This window comes from Rhipicephalus microplus, chromosome X, assembly GCF_043290135.1.
Source record: "Rhipicephalus microplus isolate Deutch F79 chromosome X, USDA_Rmic, whole genome shotgun sequence".
Classification (NCBI taxonomy): domain Eukaryota; kingdom Metazoa; phylum Arthropoda; class Arachnida; order Ixodida; family Ixodidae; genus Rhipicephalus; species Rhipicephalus microplus.
Window position 1 is genome coordinate 272230751 of NC_134710.1, and position 20894 is coordinate 272251644.

General features: G+C 42.0%; 1 protein-coding gene across 6 annotated transcripts in view; it reads right to left on the reverse strand.

Annotated features, from left to right (window-relative positions):
- Positions 1 to 20754, reverse strand: part of LOC119161498 (torsin-1A-interacting protein 1) — a 51190-nt gene extending 30436 nt beyond the window's left edge. The window contains exons 1-2 of one of the 6 annotated variants that reach the window (XM_075879145.1): positions 20642 to 20754; positions 9694 to 9871 (exon numbers count right to left, since the gene is read on the reverse strand). In XM_075879145.1, coding sequence (XP_075735260.1) covers positions 9694 to 9864 — 171 coding nt within the window. In that variant the 5' untranslated portion in view covers positions 9865 to 9871; positions 20642 to 20754. Of the gene's footprint in view, positions 1 to 3244; positions 3307 to 9693; positions 9872 to 10304; positions 10355 to 20349; positions 20482 to 20557 lie in introns of those variants that run through there. The other 5 variants (XM_037414010.2, XM_037414007.2, XM_037414008.2 and 2 more) reach the window with 5 other exon arrangements.
- Positions 20755 to 20894: the final 140 nt, after the last annotated feature.

Sequence of the window (20894 nt, forward strand, 5' to 3'; positions counted from 1 at the left end):
CGCTTTTTCAGAATGAACAACGTGGGAGCATCAGAACGTTTCTCACTGGTTACCAACAAAAAGGAACAAGTCTTCAGTGCGCCCCCTTTTCTGGAGGGCGATCGGAAAGTTTTAGTGAAGAAAAAACCATACAATATACTAAGTTGCGGCAGCAATGCCAACCAACCACCTCAAAGCCCGACATCGAGACGTTGCAGGATGTGTGAAACACAGATCTTGCAATAACCAGCTGTACAATACTGCTATAACCAAATATGGCATACCCAACACTGGCTACTCACACAAGGTTATTTCTAAGCGCCAGAAAATTTGGAAGCAAGTGGAAAAGAGGAGATGACAGGACAGATTTAAAGTAAGAGAGAAAGACAAAGATACGAGATGAGGACAGGAAAAGGCGACTGCCGATTTCCCCCAGGCGGGTCAATCCGAGGGTGCCGTCTACGTGAAGCCGGGGCCAATGGGGTGAGTTGCCTCCGCCGGGAAGGGGGGGGGGGGGGGCTGAAAAATTTAATCACCAGGCATTGGCTCAACCCCAAGGATCCCCTTTTCCCCAGACACGGCCAAACCACGCACGGCTAGGTGTGGGAGGAGGTCGAAACCCCCCATTAGCTTGATTCTCTAGTATGGCGCTATTTTTCAAGCTGCCCCTGAGGGCAGCTTGAAAAATAGTGTCATATCACATGAAATTTAAAACTGCACGGTCACATGACCACCGTGCATTACACATTTTGCCATTCAATGCAAAACTAATAACGACACAAAACAGAGGCAAAAAAAAAAAAAAGAATGAGTCTAAGTGAAGTGGGAAGTGGGCACGTTGCGCCGTCCTGGGGTGGCTGCAACGAGTATGCAGCTCACGACACTCAAATCAGCCAATGGCTATGAACTTTGGGTTTATGGCACAGTAATTAGATTTTAATGGTATTATTGGCTGAGAAAAGAGTGAATAATTTTTACCTCGCTTTGAGAATTTATTGTTATTTCCAGGTGACGTGCTGCTCTATTTGCAACTTTTCACGACCTATAGGTGGCGGGACTCTACATCCAACATGGCGGTCGTTGAGATAATCACCCCAAGAGAGATGGTACCGAAAAGAACACTTTTGGCGAAGAGTGCAATTCTTCGCCCTTTGGTGGCCTTTCGATTTATGTTTTTGAGAAAGTAGGGGAGCGCTAACATGCTATATTAAGTAAAGAAATGCTAGATAGCACATTGGGTAGATAAATATGTGCAAAATTGTAAATAAGGCACACACGTATGCTCTTCACAATGCTGGTTGTGCGTAATCGCATGCAGCACCTGATGTCATGTTGGGAATTTATTATAATGGGAGCCTGAGTACAAATATCTCAGTAATGTCAGAAACATTTTCGTATATGCGCTTTATCTTAGTTTTGCTTGCATGGCATTCTGCACGAACTTTGTTCAGCTCACCTAAAAGCACGAAGCAGAATAAGGAGACGAAAAAGAAAAATTGTTTTTGAATACCGAAGCACAAGCGGCAACTGAGGCATGTCATATTACTGGCAATATGATTTTAGAGTGCTTTCTTGATTAAAAGAACAACAGAATATCAAGAGAATGAATTCGGTGAGCATCAAACAAAACCAGTGGCAATATGCAATTTTCACGTTTAAAAGGCGATGTTCCCTTTACTATTCTATGTTCCGGTGTTTGAGAAGTACAAAAAATAGTATGTTGCGGGGCAGAAACGACAAAAAAAAAAGCGCGATCAGCGAGTTAGACCAAAAACAAAATCCCTGCAGATGTGAAGGTCATGGAGGCACTTCGCAAACGCTTCAGTCGTGTAATAATGCGATGAAACTTTTGAAGTCGGTCTTTCATTCTATTCTAGAGATGGAAGGCATTCATAATTAAGTTCTGGTACTGTTGTTTACTTCTGGTACTGTAGCTCTTCTTCTGGTTTAGTTCTGGTACTGTAGCAACTGAGCCGAGCAGACAAACTAAGCGTCAAAACTGCAAGCCTGGAAGTTGCTGTACTCGTACACAAAATGCTTTTTTTACGTTAGGGAGCACTAGAATCATTGTGCGCACTGGTGCACGAGCGGGTTTGTCACGTATTTTTTGCATTTTGCAAGCATTTGTAATTAGGAGAAATACACTAATGCCCGATAAAAAGTTCAAAACTGTCTATTCGGATGTTTTGCAAATTGATCTACAACTTTCTCATCAAATTTTTTTATCTATCTTCATTTCTTGAAAAGTTAGTTAATTAAACATATCTAATTAAACAATATTTGAGAACACATCTATAGTCTGACTAACTCCAGGCAACGGTGAGCAACATGCATTTGGTCGCGTCGTGATTACATGTTCCGGCATATTTTTAAACTCTGGCTAAAGTTACGTGGGACAACCTGTATATGTGAGTGTACAGCTACTTACAGATGAGATCATTCCATGTGACGACAGCGAATGGCCCAACACCTGATTATTACAGCAGCTGAGGAGTCTTTCAGGGAGGAGTGCTAAGCCCTGCGCTTTTTCAATCTAACCCTCATTGGACTAGTTGAACACTTACCAAGCACTGTAGAGCTTTCTATCTATGCTGGAGACATCTGCATTTGGACATCGTGTGACAAGGCTTCAGCTTCGCGCTCGCCTTCAGAAGGCTGTCACAACGACGTCATGCTACCTTCATAAACAAGGTCTCGAGGTGTCCTGCAGAAAATGTGCAGTTGTAGCATCCACGCGAAAACAACTGTCTGCTTACAGCATATCCATTAACGGAAAACAAATATCATTCAGCAGAAGCCACAGGTTCTTAGGAGTCATAACAGACAGAAACCTGTCGTGGACTCTGCACATGAACTATGCGAAAAAGCGGCTGATCGCAACATGTCACATGTTCAAATTTCTTGCAGGAAAGACCATTCAAGCTACAACTGTACAGGGTGTTATTTATCGGATTCTTGCGGTTCAGCTTACCTGCAGTATCTAACACCGGTGAGACTAACCTGCATACAATTCAGAGCATTCAAGTCCAAGCACTACAGATATGCCTTGAATTAACCCACAGTGCTTCAACTGCTGAAACTATTGCCATCGCTTCCAATCACTCAGTCAAGACTCATATTATTAGAGAGACAATGCGCATGCCCCTCAGACATTATGCCAGGACCCCTTCCCACCACCTGGCAATCCTCGCTGCTGAAAGGCCCTGCACAACATACGGTGCCACTGTCTGCAAGCACCGCTAAATATTTACTGATGCGTACGCACCTGCATCAAAGGCACTGCTTCTTCCTTGGTGCTTGAGCCGGCCGTGAGTTTACTTAATGATCCTAGGAATGCAGAGAAAATCAAACCTATCGACACATGCCCTAAAACAAGTGAGTCTATTTCTACTGGACCAGAACTACAGTAATCATGTGCACATATACACATACGGCTCGACTACATCGTCCAGTTCAGGTGGAGCAGTGGTTATACCTTCACAAGGGGTAACTCTGTGTTTTAAAACTTCGCACGCAACTAGGTCCACGGCCGCAGTACTTGAGGCTCTGCGTAGCACACTGGAACTCATACATTCTGAAAAAAGACCAAGTAAATGGGCTGTGTTTTCAACTCAAAACCAGCGCTGCAATGCCAGCGGACAGTTCTCTGACGGCGATACCACGACCATTTGACCTATGAAACCATGAAACTTCACCACCTCTTATTACAAAAAGGCCACGACATCGTCTTTCAGTGGTTACCTGGGCATTGTGGTATCAGCCGAAATGATTCTGCAATCATGCTGCTCGCACGTCACATCAAGAAGCGAACAGCGTGCCGATGATTCCGCTTTCAAGAGCGAAGGCTGCGAGGCAGATTCGTGGGCTGGCCCGCAGTCTCACACTGACTGAGTGGAGCATACTACGTACAAGATTACATGAACTTGACCCTTCACTACAAGTCCAGCCTCCACCCTGCCTACATCGACGTGAGGCTTCACTTCTCTATCGCCTTTGGCTGGGAATTGCTTTCATGAAAGCTTATACAACGTTAATCGGAATGACTGACAGTGCAGCATGCGATGTTTGTGGCACCAATGAAAATATCGAACACCTGCTGTGCCACTGTCCTTGATTTGCTACACAGAGACAAGTACTTGCCAATGCATTGCAGCGACTGGATGATCGGCCTCTTTCTGTTCAGGTGCTAGTATTACAGCACCGTCCACATGATGATAATATGTGAGGTTTAACGTCCCAAAACCACCATATGATTATGAGAGATGCCATAGTGGGGGGCTCCGGAAATTTCGACCACCTGGGGTTTTTTAACGTGCACCCAAATCTGAGCACACAGGCCTACAACATTTCCACCTCTATCGAAAATGCCACCATCCACATCCCTCAACAGGCCACAAGGCAGTGAAAGCTCTATAGTGTTTCTTGAGGAAGACGAGTTTATGTGAACGCCTCTGACTTGGGGTGGAGTTCTACATGCTGCAGTGAGTTTACTGTCAGTCTCTCTCTTTCCCTTTTCCTTCTCTTCCCTTTTTCTCATCTTCCTTGTCCCCTTCCCTAATCCCCCAGTGTAGGGTAGCTAACTGGATGTCTTTCAGGTTAATCTTCCTGCCTTTCTCCCTTTTGTTACTTCCTTCCTTCTATTCATGGCAGCATTTAAACTATGTGCCAGAATAATGGGAGTGGTGCAGTGCGGCAGTAAAGACTGCATAGCGTGAACAAATTTTCTCATGTGAAGCCAATCACCAAGGGTTTCATGGGCCAAAGTCAAGATATTTTGCGGCGCTTGCAGCATACGCAACTGAACTACACAAGAAGCTCAGGCCTTCATTTAAGAACCAAGCCTGTGATGGGCTTGGCAGTTTTCTCATGTGTTTTTTTTTTTTATTTTTCATGAAGAAAATAAATGACATAATCTCTTTTAAAATAAACTTGTGTTGGCTCTCGAACCAGGATATCGGCGAATGTTTTAATAAAAGGCTTACTATAACGATGTTAGGTTAAGCCACCCCACCGTTAGGTTTACCCACCGCACCCTAACCAAGTTTCACCATTAGCCTTTGTCGTATCTTAGATTTTCATAGTATCAAATTACTTGACACTTTGGACAGTAGCTATTCGAAAGTGAAATCCAATTATACAATTAGGCATTACTTGGTCAGAGCTCAAAACTCCAAAATTGGCATACCCCTATCAAATTACCATAAGTTTAGGTTATTGAATAATCTCATACATATGCCTAAGGTTAACATAACTTTTGTTGTAATGCTTACCGTTTCTCAGGGATGCAGAAATATCATAGAGAGCCCTATGTGAGTGCCCAGTGGATTTTTTTTTTTTTTGACACAAGCTATCATACTAACACTCATATTTATATATTGAGTCCGTGTGTAATTGAAGGGCCAAATATTGTGTTCCCTGTGACTGCTGGTCAATTTAAGTAAGCTTTTCTGCATGATTTTCCCAATGTACACAAGCAACTGCCCCAGGCTTATTTTCTGTCTGTGGAAGTGACCTGGCTTTCTTAATTTTCTTTCTACTAAGATTACACAGACTAAAATGGTATGACTGCATTTTGGAAAGCCAAGATCTAGATTGTTCAGCTACTGCAAAAAACTAGAGCCAGCAAGATTTTGCCAGGACTTCAATGCAGAACATTAATGCAATGTCGTGATGCCTCTATTTGCAAACTTAGAGAGTCACAGAATATAACTTAAAATTGGCTTGGCCACTTTATAATTGCATTAACAGCATATGCTTTAAGTGCAGGAGCTTAGTTTTAAATGGAGACAGTATTTTGTCATTTTCTGGCAACTCCCAAGTAAAACTCAAATTCACATCCCCATTATTAAACAGGGTATAAATAATGCCTGCTTTGTCTAGACTGTGTTAAACATTCTCCTCTATGTCTCGAACATGTACATGATCAAGTAATCGTCAACTAATCTAAAAACTTATTCTGCCGACTCTGCCAAGATACCGTCTATGCCCCTATAAACTTTTATGAAAAAAATTCCACTGAGAACAAGTGGTCCAACTTGAAAGCCCATGCTGTCCTAGCATTCAGCTCAAAGAGCACTATGCTGCTATTACGAATTCCACAAGCTTAAATCTAGCCACAAACAGTAAATTTCGCTATTTTGATTTCGCTTCCTTATACACATTTAACTTTTGTTCTACAATAAAAAAACTGAAAATCTTGGAGGATGCTTGAGCTTTGCTTTCAAAATAGTTGCTTGTTGGGCAAGTTAGTACATACTTAGTAAACTACAAAAGCCACAAAACGTCGAAATCGGAAAAAGCAGAGCAGACCACGTCTCTGCTCTGTTCCTGCTGCTCTGCTTTTTCCAATTTTGATGTTTTGTCATTTTTGTAGTTTACTTTGCTTTTAAGTGTGGAACATGTTAGCGTAATCAGACTGTGTTAGTATTGCCTGCCCAATCGCTAGCTTTGCTTCACTTCTTGGTAAAGAAGACCAAAATTGTGCAGCAAGGAAAGCCAAAGTGTGGACACCCACTGGCTTCAATATTCATGCATTTGGTGCGAAGAAAGCATGGCCACACAACGGGGCAACGCTGTTCAAAAGTGGACCGTAAGCCCTTTGCGTTACCTCACAGGTGATAGGCCAAGCTGTTGGGAAACCTCTGCAATGTGCGTACCACCAACACTACTTGGTGTATATAAATAGCTCGCCATTAGAAGATGTACGTTTAGAGGGCAAGCGGCTAAACGTATCGCACCACGGAAAGAGGGTTCACAGGTTAGAATTTTCGGTTTAACTAGAACCCCGAAAGGTTTTTAATTATTTCTTCAATTAGACGCACTGCAAATTTTCATTCAGAGAGTGCTGCTTTTTCACTCAGAACTAAAAACACTGCCAACATCAGCATTTCAGCGAAATGAGCTCTTTAAAAGGCCACTAAAGAGCAAAACATTTTTTTCCCGTATTAGTAAAGTAAAATTTCACAATCCTGAAAACAACACTCTTACTGCTAAAGTCATTGCTTGGGCGAGTTGGTACAGCATAATTCACATATGACATAATTCACATTCTTACTGCAACATGACGCTTAGCAAGCAAGAAAACACTTGAAAAGAAAATGTGGGTGTAGACGCCACCATAACATTCCCGCACCGAACACCTTGACGTATAGTAAATTTTTAAGGCATCTACTGGGTACTACGTAGCTTCTACTGATAAACATTAAGTAGTACCTCGTGATCTGTAGGTTTCATAGAACTAGCAAACAAGGTATTGGTAAAATCGAGCCGATTTCCCAAAAATATGAAAAAAAAAATTTTGAAATTAGTAACGTCACATGCAGATGTCACTAGTCCCCTTAATTAGGGGAGAAATCGCCGGGCCGATTTCAAGGGCCGACGTGTCAGCCCTCCGAACTGCACCACAAAAGCACTGACAGTTTAGATGTGGTCCTATTTGGCATGCCAGCAGATGCCGGCTGTGGTCCAAAGGACGAGTCAAAGCTGAGAAATGATAAACAAAACAAAAATATATTCTAAAGTATGGCAGATCAAATGATACACAAATATGCACACTCGGCAATAGTTCAGTACAATATGTCACCAATCAAACGACGGACTACACAATACAATTAGCTACACTCAAAACAAAGGACACAAACAACAATACATGCTACAATGCAATCAGATGCATCAAACAACCAAGACACTTAAAGCCTAAAGAGTTCGTAAACTTTCTCAGTCCAAAGTTCTTAGAAACAAAGTTTGAATGATACCTTTCCAGGAATCACTCACTCAAAATCCAGCGCTGTTATCGACCCGCTGCTCCCGATGTTTCTCTTCCAGCAAACCTCGCATCTTCAAATGTCCGCACTCCAAGCGCCAAACTTCTTCGCTGAAAACACGTCGGCTTTCCACTCGCTGCGATTGCAGGATGCGTCTTTGATCGCTGGCGGTGGACACACTGTTCTTCTGCTTGTAGCACAAGCCTTCATCCTTCAGGTGGAAACCCTCCTCATCGCCTGCTTTGTCACTGACGACAAAAGCCCTCGCCCAACGGCAGGACAACTTTACGCACACTGGCGCAAACTTCCTTCTCCTGATCACCACTCTCCGCTTCTCGATTAAATACCTTCGCGTTGGGTTCCAGAAAGTTCTTCAGCACCTTGCACAGCCAAAGCTGAAGAAGAACCGAGACGTTTCTAGTCATTTCTTCGGTGCACTCTGGAAAGGGTGGGATTTCTCTCGTAAGGTGACAGCTCTGCATCCCCACACCCCTTTCCTTCGAGATTTTTCCAGACATTGCTCGGCGACAGATGCAAGGAGGTTGGTCTGCGTATCGCAACACTTTTGAGGTGGGGGAGAGAAGGCATGCGTGCAGTGCCTTTTTTGATACATGTTTTCTTCTTTGCTGCAGCTCGGCCGCGTCTGTCTGGCACCTCTATTTCTCGTAGCAGCTACAATTCGGAGGCGCGCGCTTTGTTGGGCGCTCGTTTGTGACAGCGGAGCTTTCGGCACCAAATTCAAAAATTAATCTTCAACCTTGATTCGCTCTGCTAATAACAAACTTATGACAGTCGAACTTATGGTTTCAGAGTTCTTATAGTGCAGTTTATCAATCTAAATCCAATCAATATTTCTCTGTAGTGTCCCTTTAATGATATCACATTAAAAACCATTAAAAAATTACAGATATGTGTGAAATTCTGCCTTATGAGTAAATAAGCTTCTATCTTTGATACCAGGGAAGTTGAATTATTCAGTGCCATGTCATCCAGATCCACCCTGCTACTCTGGCATCTGCTATGTCTGTTTGCACATTAACTCTAACACGTGTAACAAAGTGCTCAGTTGTGAGTCCAGAGTCACGTTGTCTAAATACTTGTCCGTTGTTTACTTTGGACAGTAAATTCAAAGATGCATTCTTAATACTACTTTTAGGTGCTTATTAATAAAAAAGGCAGGCCATTTAAATTTTTTACCAAAAAACCATAAGGACTCTGCAGACAAATAAAGTTTTTTCATTCCATTCCATTCTGTAGACCAAATGCTTACTGCACAAAAACCAGGTAGACCACTGTGCCCAACAAAACCACACTCACCAAGACACAATTGCAATTTCTAAATAATCACATATCAACATACCACACATCATTCCATCCTTTATGCAGGACCCTAAGTTTCTGAATTTATAGATTTTATTGTTAACAAAACACCTACATTTTCTAACAAAACCATTTTGGTAACAGAGCTTACTTGTACACATATATATTTATTAACGTACCGAACTGGTCTCAATATCACCCAATGCAACACAAACTTTTACGGTAAATTAATAAAATAATGATCTCATGAAAGAAAATCCCCTTGTTAGCATCGGTTCCAGTAATGTTCACTGTTTGACAACTTTACATTCCTTTGATTGATATGTGGGGTTTAACGTCCCAAAACCACCATATGATTATGAGAGACGCCGTAGTGGAGGGCTCCGGAAATTTTGACCACCTGGGGGTCTTTAACGTGCACCCAAATCTGAGCACACGGGCCTACAACATTTCCGCCTCCATCGGAAATGCAGCCGCCGCAGCCGGGATTCGAACCCGCGTCCTGCGGGTCAGCAGCCGAGTACCTTAGCCACTAGACCACCACGGCGGGGCAACTTCACATTCCTTTAAGCTTTGATATTGCCCTGGTATCATGTCTCGGTCTGATTACTAAGTAGATGGAGACACTTACATCTGACTCCTGCTTCAGTGGCTCCTCATCGGTAGACACATTCTCAGCCCTGTCTGTCTGGTCTTCAGCTTCATCATAAGGATTGGTTAAGTCAGCATCATGATGACTACTCCTTCTGTCATGGATCCCTCGTCTCACCAAGTGTTCCTCATGCTGTTTCCTCGAGCTCATTGCTTTCCTGGATAAAGGTGCGAAAAATGTACTGTGTAGCCAACAAAACATTTTTTAAGAAATAAAGTGTACGGGTGCTGTTAGACAACAATGTCATTACTTTTATCATTGTAAGTTTTGTGAAATTCCAGGCTTATTCATATGCCAATGACTTGCGTTCTCCATCAAATGAACCCGTAAATTCACAATTACCCTCCCACCAACTATTTACTTCATTGTATTTACACTGATTCAGCTGAAGGTCAATTCAAATGTGCTAGTATATGTTATATCATAGATAAGTTTAGATCCACTAATAAAACATTTTAAAAGAAATGTTGCAATTTATAAGCAGGCACTTTTAAAGGAGTACTGACACAATATTTTTCAGTTTAATTTTCTTTGTCTTTCTAATTTTTTCTATTTGAGGGCACACTTGTGGTAATTGTTCACGTGCTTACCAATATGTGCTGACCAGTGGTAAGTGCTCACGCATCGGCCTATACCTGAAACATCTTAAAATAGCTTAGATGAAATATACTTTAATTATGTCATTAATTATCATTTATCAAAAGTCAAACACAGTGCCTCTATACTGTATTACAGGCCATCACCTTCATTATAATTCTGCCCCTAGGGACTAAGAAGCGGTTCAATATAACGTGCCCTTACATGATCCAAGGGGGAAGATACTGTTCCATAAAGAAAGCACGAATGCCCCATTTTGACATTCTATACAGCAGCGTTACTAAAACAAGTGGTAAGGAGTTGTGTGACATGCACCATTTGCTGCTGAAAAGCCCCCGCTGGAACCTCGAGCTGACTTGCTATGCAGTGAAGGCAAAGCAAAGGCATGCTTCGTACCACCTTGTGACTCTTCAGCTGGGAAATTTTTTTTTTCTCTTATTACAAAATCTACTCTTTTGAAACTTTCTGCTTATCTTACTAACAAACTATATTACGCAACAATATAAAAGCCACATTTTTGCTTTTACCACTACATTAAGAAAAATTAAGCCGCAATATGAGTCAACATGCCATTTTTCCCAATTTGCCACAATATTTTGGCAATACTTTGCTTCACTTGCTCCTGAAGTATTTTAATCATTCAATATAGAAACATATAAAGTAGAAATCGTAAAAATATTACCAGAGAAAAATTTGTGCTTTTAATAAAGAAACGGTAAACGTACCGCATATTGAAAATTTTTGCCAAAGCAATAAAGAAAGTAAATCAGAACACAAATTATTATTATTCAGAATACTGTCAATCCCGTGATGGGATTATTACAGGAGTGCTGTCATATTGTTCATTGTAAAAACAAGCAATACACAGACTAAAAATATATGTTGCAAGCACTAGAAATTTATAGAAAATATCTCAAACATAGTGCAAAATTTGCCATAGTGGTAGGCAAAGAGTCTTTATGAATATAAACATCAGATGAATTGCTGGGGCAAGCAAAAAACAAATGCAAAACGTAATTGTACAGAAAAACTTGCGACATCATCGATTCAGGAAATCACGGCTAAATAAAAGTCAGCACACTTTCACTTGCTCGATTAACAAATTTATCAACTGTCGGCTGTGTCAACACGGTGGGGTGCAGGGCATTCCAAGCGCGTATGGCTCGGGGAAAAAAAGAGTGGCCAAAAACCTTGCTCATGAAGGGATACTCATCAAGTGGGTGAAAATGCTTATTTCGTGTTTGGCGCTTACAGTTAAACTTAACATAATTAGCCGGATTTATTTTTAAAGAGTTGTGTAGAACCAGATACAAAAATCTCAGACTATGAAGCTTGGCGCGGCTCGCCAGGGTGGGCAGATCTGCTCTTATCAAAAGAGCAGTAGGCGAGTTAGTACGCCTATAACGGTTATAAATAAAACGGACTGCTTTAGGTTGTATTCTTTCAAGCGAGGCTACATGTTTGTTTGTGAAGGAGAACCAGGCCACACTCGCATATTCGAGGATTGGGAGGAGAAGCATGGTATACACTAAAAGTTTTGTTTGGGGTGTCGAATGACGAAGGGTTCGCTCAAGAAAAAATAACCTGCCGAGTGCCTTCTTTGTAATATGTTCGACATGCGCAGTCCAATTTAAGTCAGACGATATCAAGATGCCTAGATATTTGCAGGCAGCGACGTTGCGAAGTGGGACATTTCCCAGAGAATACGAAAAATTTGCCGTCGTTTATTTCTTTGTTAATGACATGGCGACAGTTTTCTTCGTATTTATTTCTTTTTGCCACTCTCGACACCAGGTTTTGACCATTTTTAGCGAAATATCTAGTTTTAAATGATTCTGGTAGCTGTCTATTCGCTGGTACAGGATACAATCATCTGTGAACAATCTGATTTTTACATCGGCTACGTCAGCAACGTCATTAATAAAAAGAAGAAACAACATGGGGCCTAAAACAGAACCCTGGGGCACTCCCGATAATACTGGAACCGTGTCAGACACATGTGCACCATATTGAACAAATTGGTAGCGGTCGGTCAAATAGTTTTCAATCCACTTGGTCATAGGTCCGTTTCCCAGTATACTGGTTAGCTTTTGGATCAGTTTGGGATGAGAAACGCGGTCAAAAGCTTTCGACAAATCTAAAAAAACTACATCAATCTGCGATTGATCGTTAACGCCACTGGCAAGGTCTCAACGAGCTGTGTGACAGTAGATAGTCCGCGACGAAAACCATGTTGATTGGAATGGAGAATAGCATTTTCTTCCACGTATTCGGTAAGGGACGTTAGAATAATATGCTCAAGCATTTTGCAGGAAGTACACGTAATAGAAATTGGTCTGTAATTAGATGGACCAGACGAGTCACCACTTTTGTGAATGGGAAGAATTTTTGCGATTTTTCATTCCAATGGAACCTGGCAATTCTTGAACGATTTGGAAAATATAAGAAAAGGTATTTACACACAGATTCAGCGTAACGCTTTAAAAACGCATTGGGAATCCCGTCGGGTCTACTATCTTTTTTCCGATGAATGTTCAATAAAAGTGATAGCAAACCCGGCTCAGGCAATTGAGGCAAGCCTAAAGCACTTAAGTTTTTATCCCGAAACAGAAGCGGCGTATGCTTACCATTGTCAGCTGTGAAGACAGACTAGAAGAAAGTGTTAAATGAGTTAGCTTTCAATAATTCCTGCTCCACTGAAACAACAGTAGGGAGGTTGTTTTTTGAACCAAGATATTGCCAGAACTTCTGGGGCGACTCTCTTATAAACTTACTTAGTGTTGTGCTGCAGAAGTTCACTTTGGCACTACGGATTTTTACCCTCAATGACCGACACAAGCAAGCGATTTTTTCTTGGAACCCGTCTACTGGGCTTGATTTGTTTGTCTACTGGGCTGATTTGATTTTCTTAGTCTATTTATTTTACGTTTAGTATGAATGATGTCACGTGTGATCCAAGGATTGTGTTTTTTTGTGACTTTTGCAACCTGCGGAACATATTTGGTCATACAATGAGTCATAACAGCTTTAAATTTAGCCTAAATTACGTCAATCACCAAGGACTCAACAGCACATATATCAAGAAAGTCGTCAAATTCATGCTCTAAATACGTCATAACTGCAGCGTCATCGGCTTTGTGAAACGCCGGGACAGACTTAACCGGCCCTCGCATGCGAGCGGGGCATTGTACAGGCAGGCTGCATGAAACTATTTTGTGATCAGATAACCCCTCCAGGGTTTCCGTTAAAAATATCCGTTGATGGGAAATGATCACTGACAAAGATAAGATCTAGTAAAGGACTAGACTACCATTATTCACGGGTTGGCGTGGGAACAAGTTGTGTGAGATTAAATGACAAAAGATAATCGCTTAAAAGGTCGTTCCTAGCTGTTCCTGTACTCAGACGTTCCCAATTTACATCGGGCAGATTGAAGTCACCGGCCATGATAACAGCGCCATAAAGATTCCAGATAGCCAATTGCGCTTGCGGGGGTCTGTATACCGCACCAATAGATATGGTGACACCATTTAGGGAAACCCTACACCATACCGCTACGACGTCCGGAACATCTGGCATGACTGAAAAGCTTATGCCTTGTCGTAAAACAATGGCAACGCCCCCACCTCTGTGCTGTATCTTTGCGAACAATCACGTAGTTAGGCGGGACAACTTCGCGGTCCAATATTTCTTTGTGCATATTAATAAACTATAAAAAATGAATAAACTATAAAAAAAATTTTCACATTAACTACTAAAGCAGTATTATTACATATATTAGCTGGCATGACACAGTTTCACTTGGGTGCCAAAAGTTTGAAGCACTCTCTGGGCAACGAATTTTTTTTTCGCAAAATAGAGCGCCTTAATAAGTACTTCTCACATTCACATATAGACCGTTTTCATGAAAAGAAGGAGCATAGCCTCAAACCGGTGCATTTTCATCCTTCTCTCTCCACCGGCCATTCTGCCACCACCAGTGATGTGTGGAGATTGCTGCGTTTTGCATGCTCGGCGCGTGAAAGGTCAAAGTGTTTGTTTTTCTTTTTTTTTGATGCACTAAAGCAGTTGTACTGCTGGAAATCGAAATATCGGACGAGAACAGGTCGACAGGCTACCGGGGCACTGTGTTTGGCACAGCAGGAACAACTATCAAAAGCACAAAAGGCTGGCAGCAGAGACATGAGAGGTGCACCTCCCCTTGAAATGACTTTACTTAGGTCACAGACCTCATTCTGCAACAAATACTTTAGTACATATGTTGTCTGTCCTTGTGCTCATTTCTTCATTACACCAGTTTGTGATTTTGGTGAGGTGCTGGTACACTTCACCATCGGCAGTAAAAAGAAGCAATGTCAAAGCTGACGGCTAATACAGAAAATGTTTTGTCCAGAATTCCTCTGCTGTAACATCAACATCCCCCCTTTCTATGCAACAGCACATGAGTTACAATGCCTGCAGCTACCAAAATCTAACCGCATGCAATATCAAGGTTATCGAATGAGCACTTTCCAAACTGCATGGCAGAAAGGCCCACATGACATAAGTGTTCTTTGGCTGGAATGTGCCTTTAGCATTTTTTTGACGGCACGTCAGTTATTGACTTGTCGGTTTTGCAACAATAACTGGGGCAGTTTTATAAGGATCAGATCACTTTTTTTTTTCAGCAGTAGCAGCAGCCTGAGTGTCGTGAGTGAGCTCATCGTGACGTTTCCTTAAAAAAAAAAGCAACAAAGTTGCCGAAAACGGGTGCACTTTCGATGTATTGCCAGTGGTGGCTGCCCGCACCGAAGTGAACTTACGTCATGCCGTGCTTTCAGATGTGCAAGACATTTATTTTCATTTTCTCTTGTATTGTTTCTACGAGGAAGTTTGAGATTATTCGTTGTAGATCCGTTTGTTATTCTGTGCAACGCAACCTTTTTACTATGATAACGACACAAATCAACACATTCATCTATGTTTGTGCTTTATTTGTTACATAAACTTTGTGATGCGACATTCTGAACTGAACCAGATGATCTAGTGATTATAGAGTTACATTGAACTTAAAAAATCACAGCAAAGAAACTCGAGAGTCATTGTAAAGACCGATGCGCGCACTTATACTGCAGCTGGACAATGACATACATATTCGTCCGTCTCCATTTATGTTTCACCTGTTACCTCCAACAGTTGTTTGAAAATTTAATACTAGTAAATACTCCCAGAACCACCACAAAGCCAGCTAAAACAAAACATACTAACCAATTACCCATTTGCACGGGCTGCTTAAGGAATGCATTGCAATTCTACTCGCCTCCTGTCAATCGTCAACACCGCCGCGGGAAAGTATCGTAGGTCGCTGCCGCTTTCTGTTCCTGCCATATCGAAGCTGAAAGTTTAGCAATTACTTCCTAGTGCCTTTGCACTTGCGAAGCACTGCTGTGTTTTTACCGTGTACCACGAAGAACAGCAGTACCCTGTGTACTGAGAGCTAACGCTGCATAGCCTACTGCAGATCCCCACACACCATCGTGGCGGCGAAACAACATCGCAGACGCTAGACAGCGCTGCGGTGGAAAAAATGGCAGCCTATTTGTGAAAATGGTCTATTCCTGCTCGATTTTTTTCAGCATGATTGGAGATGGTCGAAAATTGACAGGATATTGAGACATATATATATATATATATATATATATATATATATATACACATACATGCACACATACATACACATATGCGCAAAAAAATAAACTACAAAAATTTCAAGGCACCCAACTTGGAATTCAAATTAACAATCCCTGGCTTTGCAATGTGCTGCGTTGGACCATCAGCCACACACCATGTATGAACCGGCATAACAGCAAGCTATTTATAGACACCATTTACCACTTCTGGTATGCAGATCTCACAGTAGCTTGAGCATGTTTCCTATAATGCAACACTGCTACATTTTCGTTCAATTTAAACACTCCCTTTGAGACGTGCACAAAAAAAAATACCATGCACACGTTGCGTCAGATGCCACTGCATGGCAGGAGATTCAGAGGGGTCATTCCGCACTTTAAAAAAAGAAGTATCTAAGATTGTAGAGTTCTGTCCCTTGCAGTGAACTGCTCAAACACAAAGGCGTAACAACTGTGATAGTTGTTAGATCATGCTTGTCCTGTGTATACCTGAGGGTCTTTCTTTGTGCTTCAGTGGGAAGCTATAAGTATCAAGCTGCTCGTCGATCTTCATGTGACATTCCAATTTATCGCTATCGCATTTATCGCAAAAAAGAAGTGGCAGTTTTGGCACCCTTGCGGCAAGACTGTCAATTTTTTTTTTGTTCCTGAAGAAGAACAGAACTATTTGCAGTGGAATGCAACTAAAACCGAAATTTTCAAAAATTTTGTTCTAACACCCTGGTGAGCACAACTGAAAATCATGTCTCTCCGTTTCCTTCTGAAGCATCAAAAAACAGGACATCACTAGATTATGTAAAAAAAAAATGTCAAGCAATTTAAATGACAGTGCCCATGCGAATTTTAAAGTGCCAAGAAGTCAAAGTGAGAAAACAGTGCAGTGCCTTAAGCAGAATGTTGCAGCTGTGTTGCCAAACAATGTGAGGAGAGAGAGCATGGACTGTAACAAACAGTAGTCATGATGCCACCATGACATTTGAGAAAACAGATGTCACACTACCATAGAAATGTGCTCCACAAGAGCATTTATGAAAGGTCCACTTCAATGCTTCATAAACCATTTTATTGAGAACCAATCCAAGTTATATGCAGTCTGTGTGACCTCTTATTGTCATGCATTTTCATGGCCACACAAGATGTTTTCGACTTTGACAATCACCTCTGATGGTTAACAACCCATTATTTTTTTTTTATTATGATTGCAAGCTTCCTGACACTAATTTATCATAGCCAAGGCTGCCTAATCGAATTCATCAGGCAAATATGGAGCACTCCATATTAGTTGTACGGCATATATAAAGGTGTGCCAGGCATTTACAAATACTGGGCAGCTACAAACTAACTTCAACCACCTAAGCTTCTTTAATGTGCGCATAGATTAAAGTACAGTAATTTGCAACAGTTTACGAAGCACATGGCCAACAGTTTCCTAGCCACATTTCCACTATGCCCGAGGTGATAACCAGGGGAGCTATTCTCGCGGTGTCCGATTCGCTGGAGCGTTTTCAGTCACACACACACACAAAAAACTGTGATTCGTGATGTCGTGGTGCGCTTGACCACGTCAGCGCACCGAACATGCCAACACATTCCCAGCATAAAAGGAAACTAAGTGGATGAAATGTAGAGTAACAGAACTCTTAAACAAACTTGACAAGTCTGACCGTGCGTATGAATATGTTGAGACGTTTGAAGAGCGATGCAGGAATGTGTGCGGACCTTTGAGGCGCGTCAGGCAAGCGGCCGCGTTAAATCTAATGTAAAGGCCAACGTGATAAGAGCCTATGCATGGCCTCCGAGATGTGTGTCCAAAAGGGAATCTCTGGGGGCATCATTTTTAGTGGCGAAATGCATTCCGTCATTCTAATTTGTATCGAGAGTAGTGAAAGCTGCATGGTGACAAAATGATGTTGCGGAAGAAAGACTGGAAACAGGTGGTGTGCTACAGCCAATCAGGGGAGGCCAAATTGGACATGTCTAAGGATCAGACACCGCGACAATAGCTCCCCAGCAGCGCTGTGCCCAAGGTGCATCCATCCCTTAATCGATGGCTTGTCTATTCTTTCAGTGGGCAAGAATATTGTCAACATTTCTCATTTCAACGCAATGTGGTGCTCTTCGGCAGCCATGACTACATGTATTTTCTCCATTTCAAGCAGCATAATAATGTAATTGTTATCAGTGTCAACCCTTTCTACATACTAATATCTAACAAAGAGCACATCACTAAAGAAACAACACGATTGCTGAGATTCTGCTATTGAGACAAAAGTGTAATGGTACTACAGCAGATTATTGCTATGCATGAGAACAATGATTTAACAATATGCTGTACAGCAGTAGACAAGAGATCTGTGAGTGAACAACATGAAAATGCATTTTTGGCCTAGCGATGCAGTAGATAGTGGGTAGCGCACCACTAGGTGGAACGGAGAGGCATTTTAGCAAGTGCCCGTGTGGTCCGTGAACTATTGTGGTTGACTACACGAGCACTTTAAAGGACCACTAAAGCTAAGAGAGGCCAAAATTCAGTTGTAGTGTTGCAGTTGTGCAAGAGTCTACACCGGACACATAGCTGCGAGAATTGGCACTGTTGACAATAACAGCATTCCGAACTCTATGCGCATGTTTACTTGAAATACAAATATAAAATATTGAATGTGGTTCAGAGACCCTTTAACATAATATGTTGAAAACTTTGGAATGTGATACACTATCGACACGTTACATGGTTCAACAAAATATGAAAATGAATTGTCCGCTACAGTGGCGTAGTGGTCACAGTGCTCAAATGCAGACCCCAATGTTGCAGGCTCAACTCTGCCACGACGGTTGCATTTCAATTGGGGCAGAATGCTACAGGCTTGTGTACTGTGTGATGTCAGCCCACGAAAAAAAACACCAGATAGTCAAAATTTCCGAAGCCCTCCACTATGGTGTGCCTCGATCAGATCGTGGTTTTGGCGCGAAAACCCCAGAAATCATAATTATCATTAAAAATGCAACATTCACTTTGAAGACTTAATCTATCAAATACATAATGCTGGCATGCCACAATATAAACAGCACTGCGTTGCTTTTGTCCCCCAATGCGTCAAGCTTTAGGGCCAAACCTCATAAGCGCGAAAATGCACGCGACAGCGACGCTATGAGCGACAAAACAGGGCGTTCGCGCAACGTGTCGCGTGCTCGTTTTTGCGCGATCGCTCGGTTCTCCAGATTTGGAAACCGTCGCTCATCGCCCGGAAGTGCTGGGTTCAAGCAGCCAATAGCGAAATACCGGAAAAGACAATGACTACATAGGTGCACGTGACCCTGCCCGAGTCACGTATGTGCAACAAGAAATAACGCAATGTTTATTATGCATGTGCATATAAAAAGGGCTGCAAGGCAATAATAAACACTTTCCGTTTCATTACACAACAATATATCTTATTTTTAAATTGCATACCGCTCACTACGCGGTTTTTTTGGTGCGAATAGACGGCCTAATGCCAGCAACAGTGGAATTCGCTCGCCGAAGCCGTCGCGTGAATGAGGTTTGCCTGCGCTAGCGACTGATCGCGCGAAGCCGATCTACGTCGCGTCGCTTGTCGCGTGCATTTTCGCGCTTATGAAGTTTGGCCTTTATGCAGTGCAGGATGGGCATGATGACACCAGCTGGGAGGTGAATGCACATTTATATTTTGCTTCTAAGCCAAGCTTGGTCAAGTAAATTGACAGTTGCACAACTTTCAATTACAATTCTATTTTTATTATCTCAATACATCTAGTAGATTGATTGATGATATGTGGGGTTTAACGTCCCAAAACCACCATTTGATTATGAGAGACGCCATAGTGGAGGGCTCCGGAACCACCTGGGGTTCTTTAACGTGCACCCAAATCTGAGCACTCGGGCCTACAACATTTCCGCCTCCATCGGAAATGCAGCCGCCGCAGCCGGGATTCGAACCCGCGACCTGCGGGTCAGCAGCCGAGCACCTTAGCCACTAGACCACCGCGGCGGGGCCATCTAGTAGATACAGCTACACGACAAACGAAAAACAAACAAACAAAAAAAAAACTAGTCACCTGGAACTTAGAGATTGAGAAGGTATACGACTACTTACAAAAACTATAAGCACCCAGTTGTGCCACTTCGAATTTCCGCGCGTAAAGGGACAGTCACTAAATTACCAAAAACCTACTTATCAGAGCCACTGAGAAGAAATCTGACATACGCGTACATTTTCGCCAATATCATACGACGGCTATGTAGTAAATTACGGAACTATCACAATGATCTCGTTCTTTCAAGGCAATATCAACTACGTGAGAATCGGTAAAATAAGTTTCACAAGAAAAAGGTACAAAACGCTACGCCCACCTCTGCGAGTTAGTACTTTTGAGAACGCTCAAGCGGTTCATGTTTTTTCCATACAACGAAGGTGTGCATTAGGGACACGGCGTAGTCAGATCAAACGGCCGCTAAAACGGTTAAATCTCGAAATGCCCACCGTACTTGGTATCTTGCTATGATCCGTGGAAAAGCACCTCTCGAAAACGTTGATAAAAAAATAAAAAAAAATGCTTACGGCACTTTCTAAAGAAGCAGCGTTGTTGTAAGAACTGGTTTGGAAGCTCACAAAAAGATAAGCATGAACTGAAACAAACCTTACAGTCGACCTTGCTCCAGCTAGGGTGGCTAGCCACCCTACTCCAGCATCGGTACCTCTTTGCAACAAATGGCTTTGATTGTGTTGGTTTGGATCGTGTTGATGCCATATTGGCTCTAAACACGTGATGCCAAAAAATTTTAGAAATTTTGCCAATAATTACATTATTTTGCAGACATAAATATGCTTTATAAACTTTTTTAGATTACAAACAATGTTAAAATAATACAATGTTTTAAACTTGTATAAAGTGTAT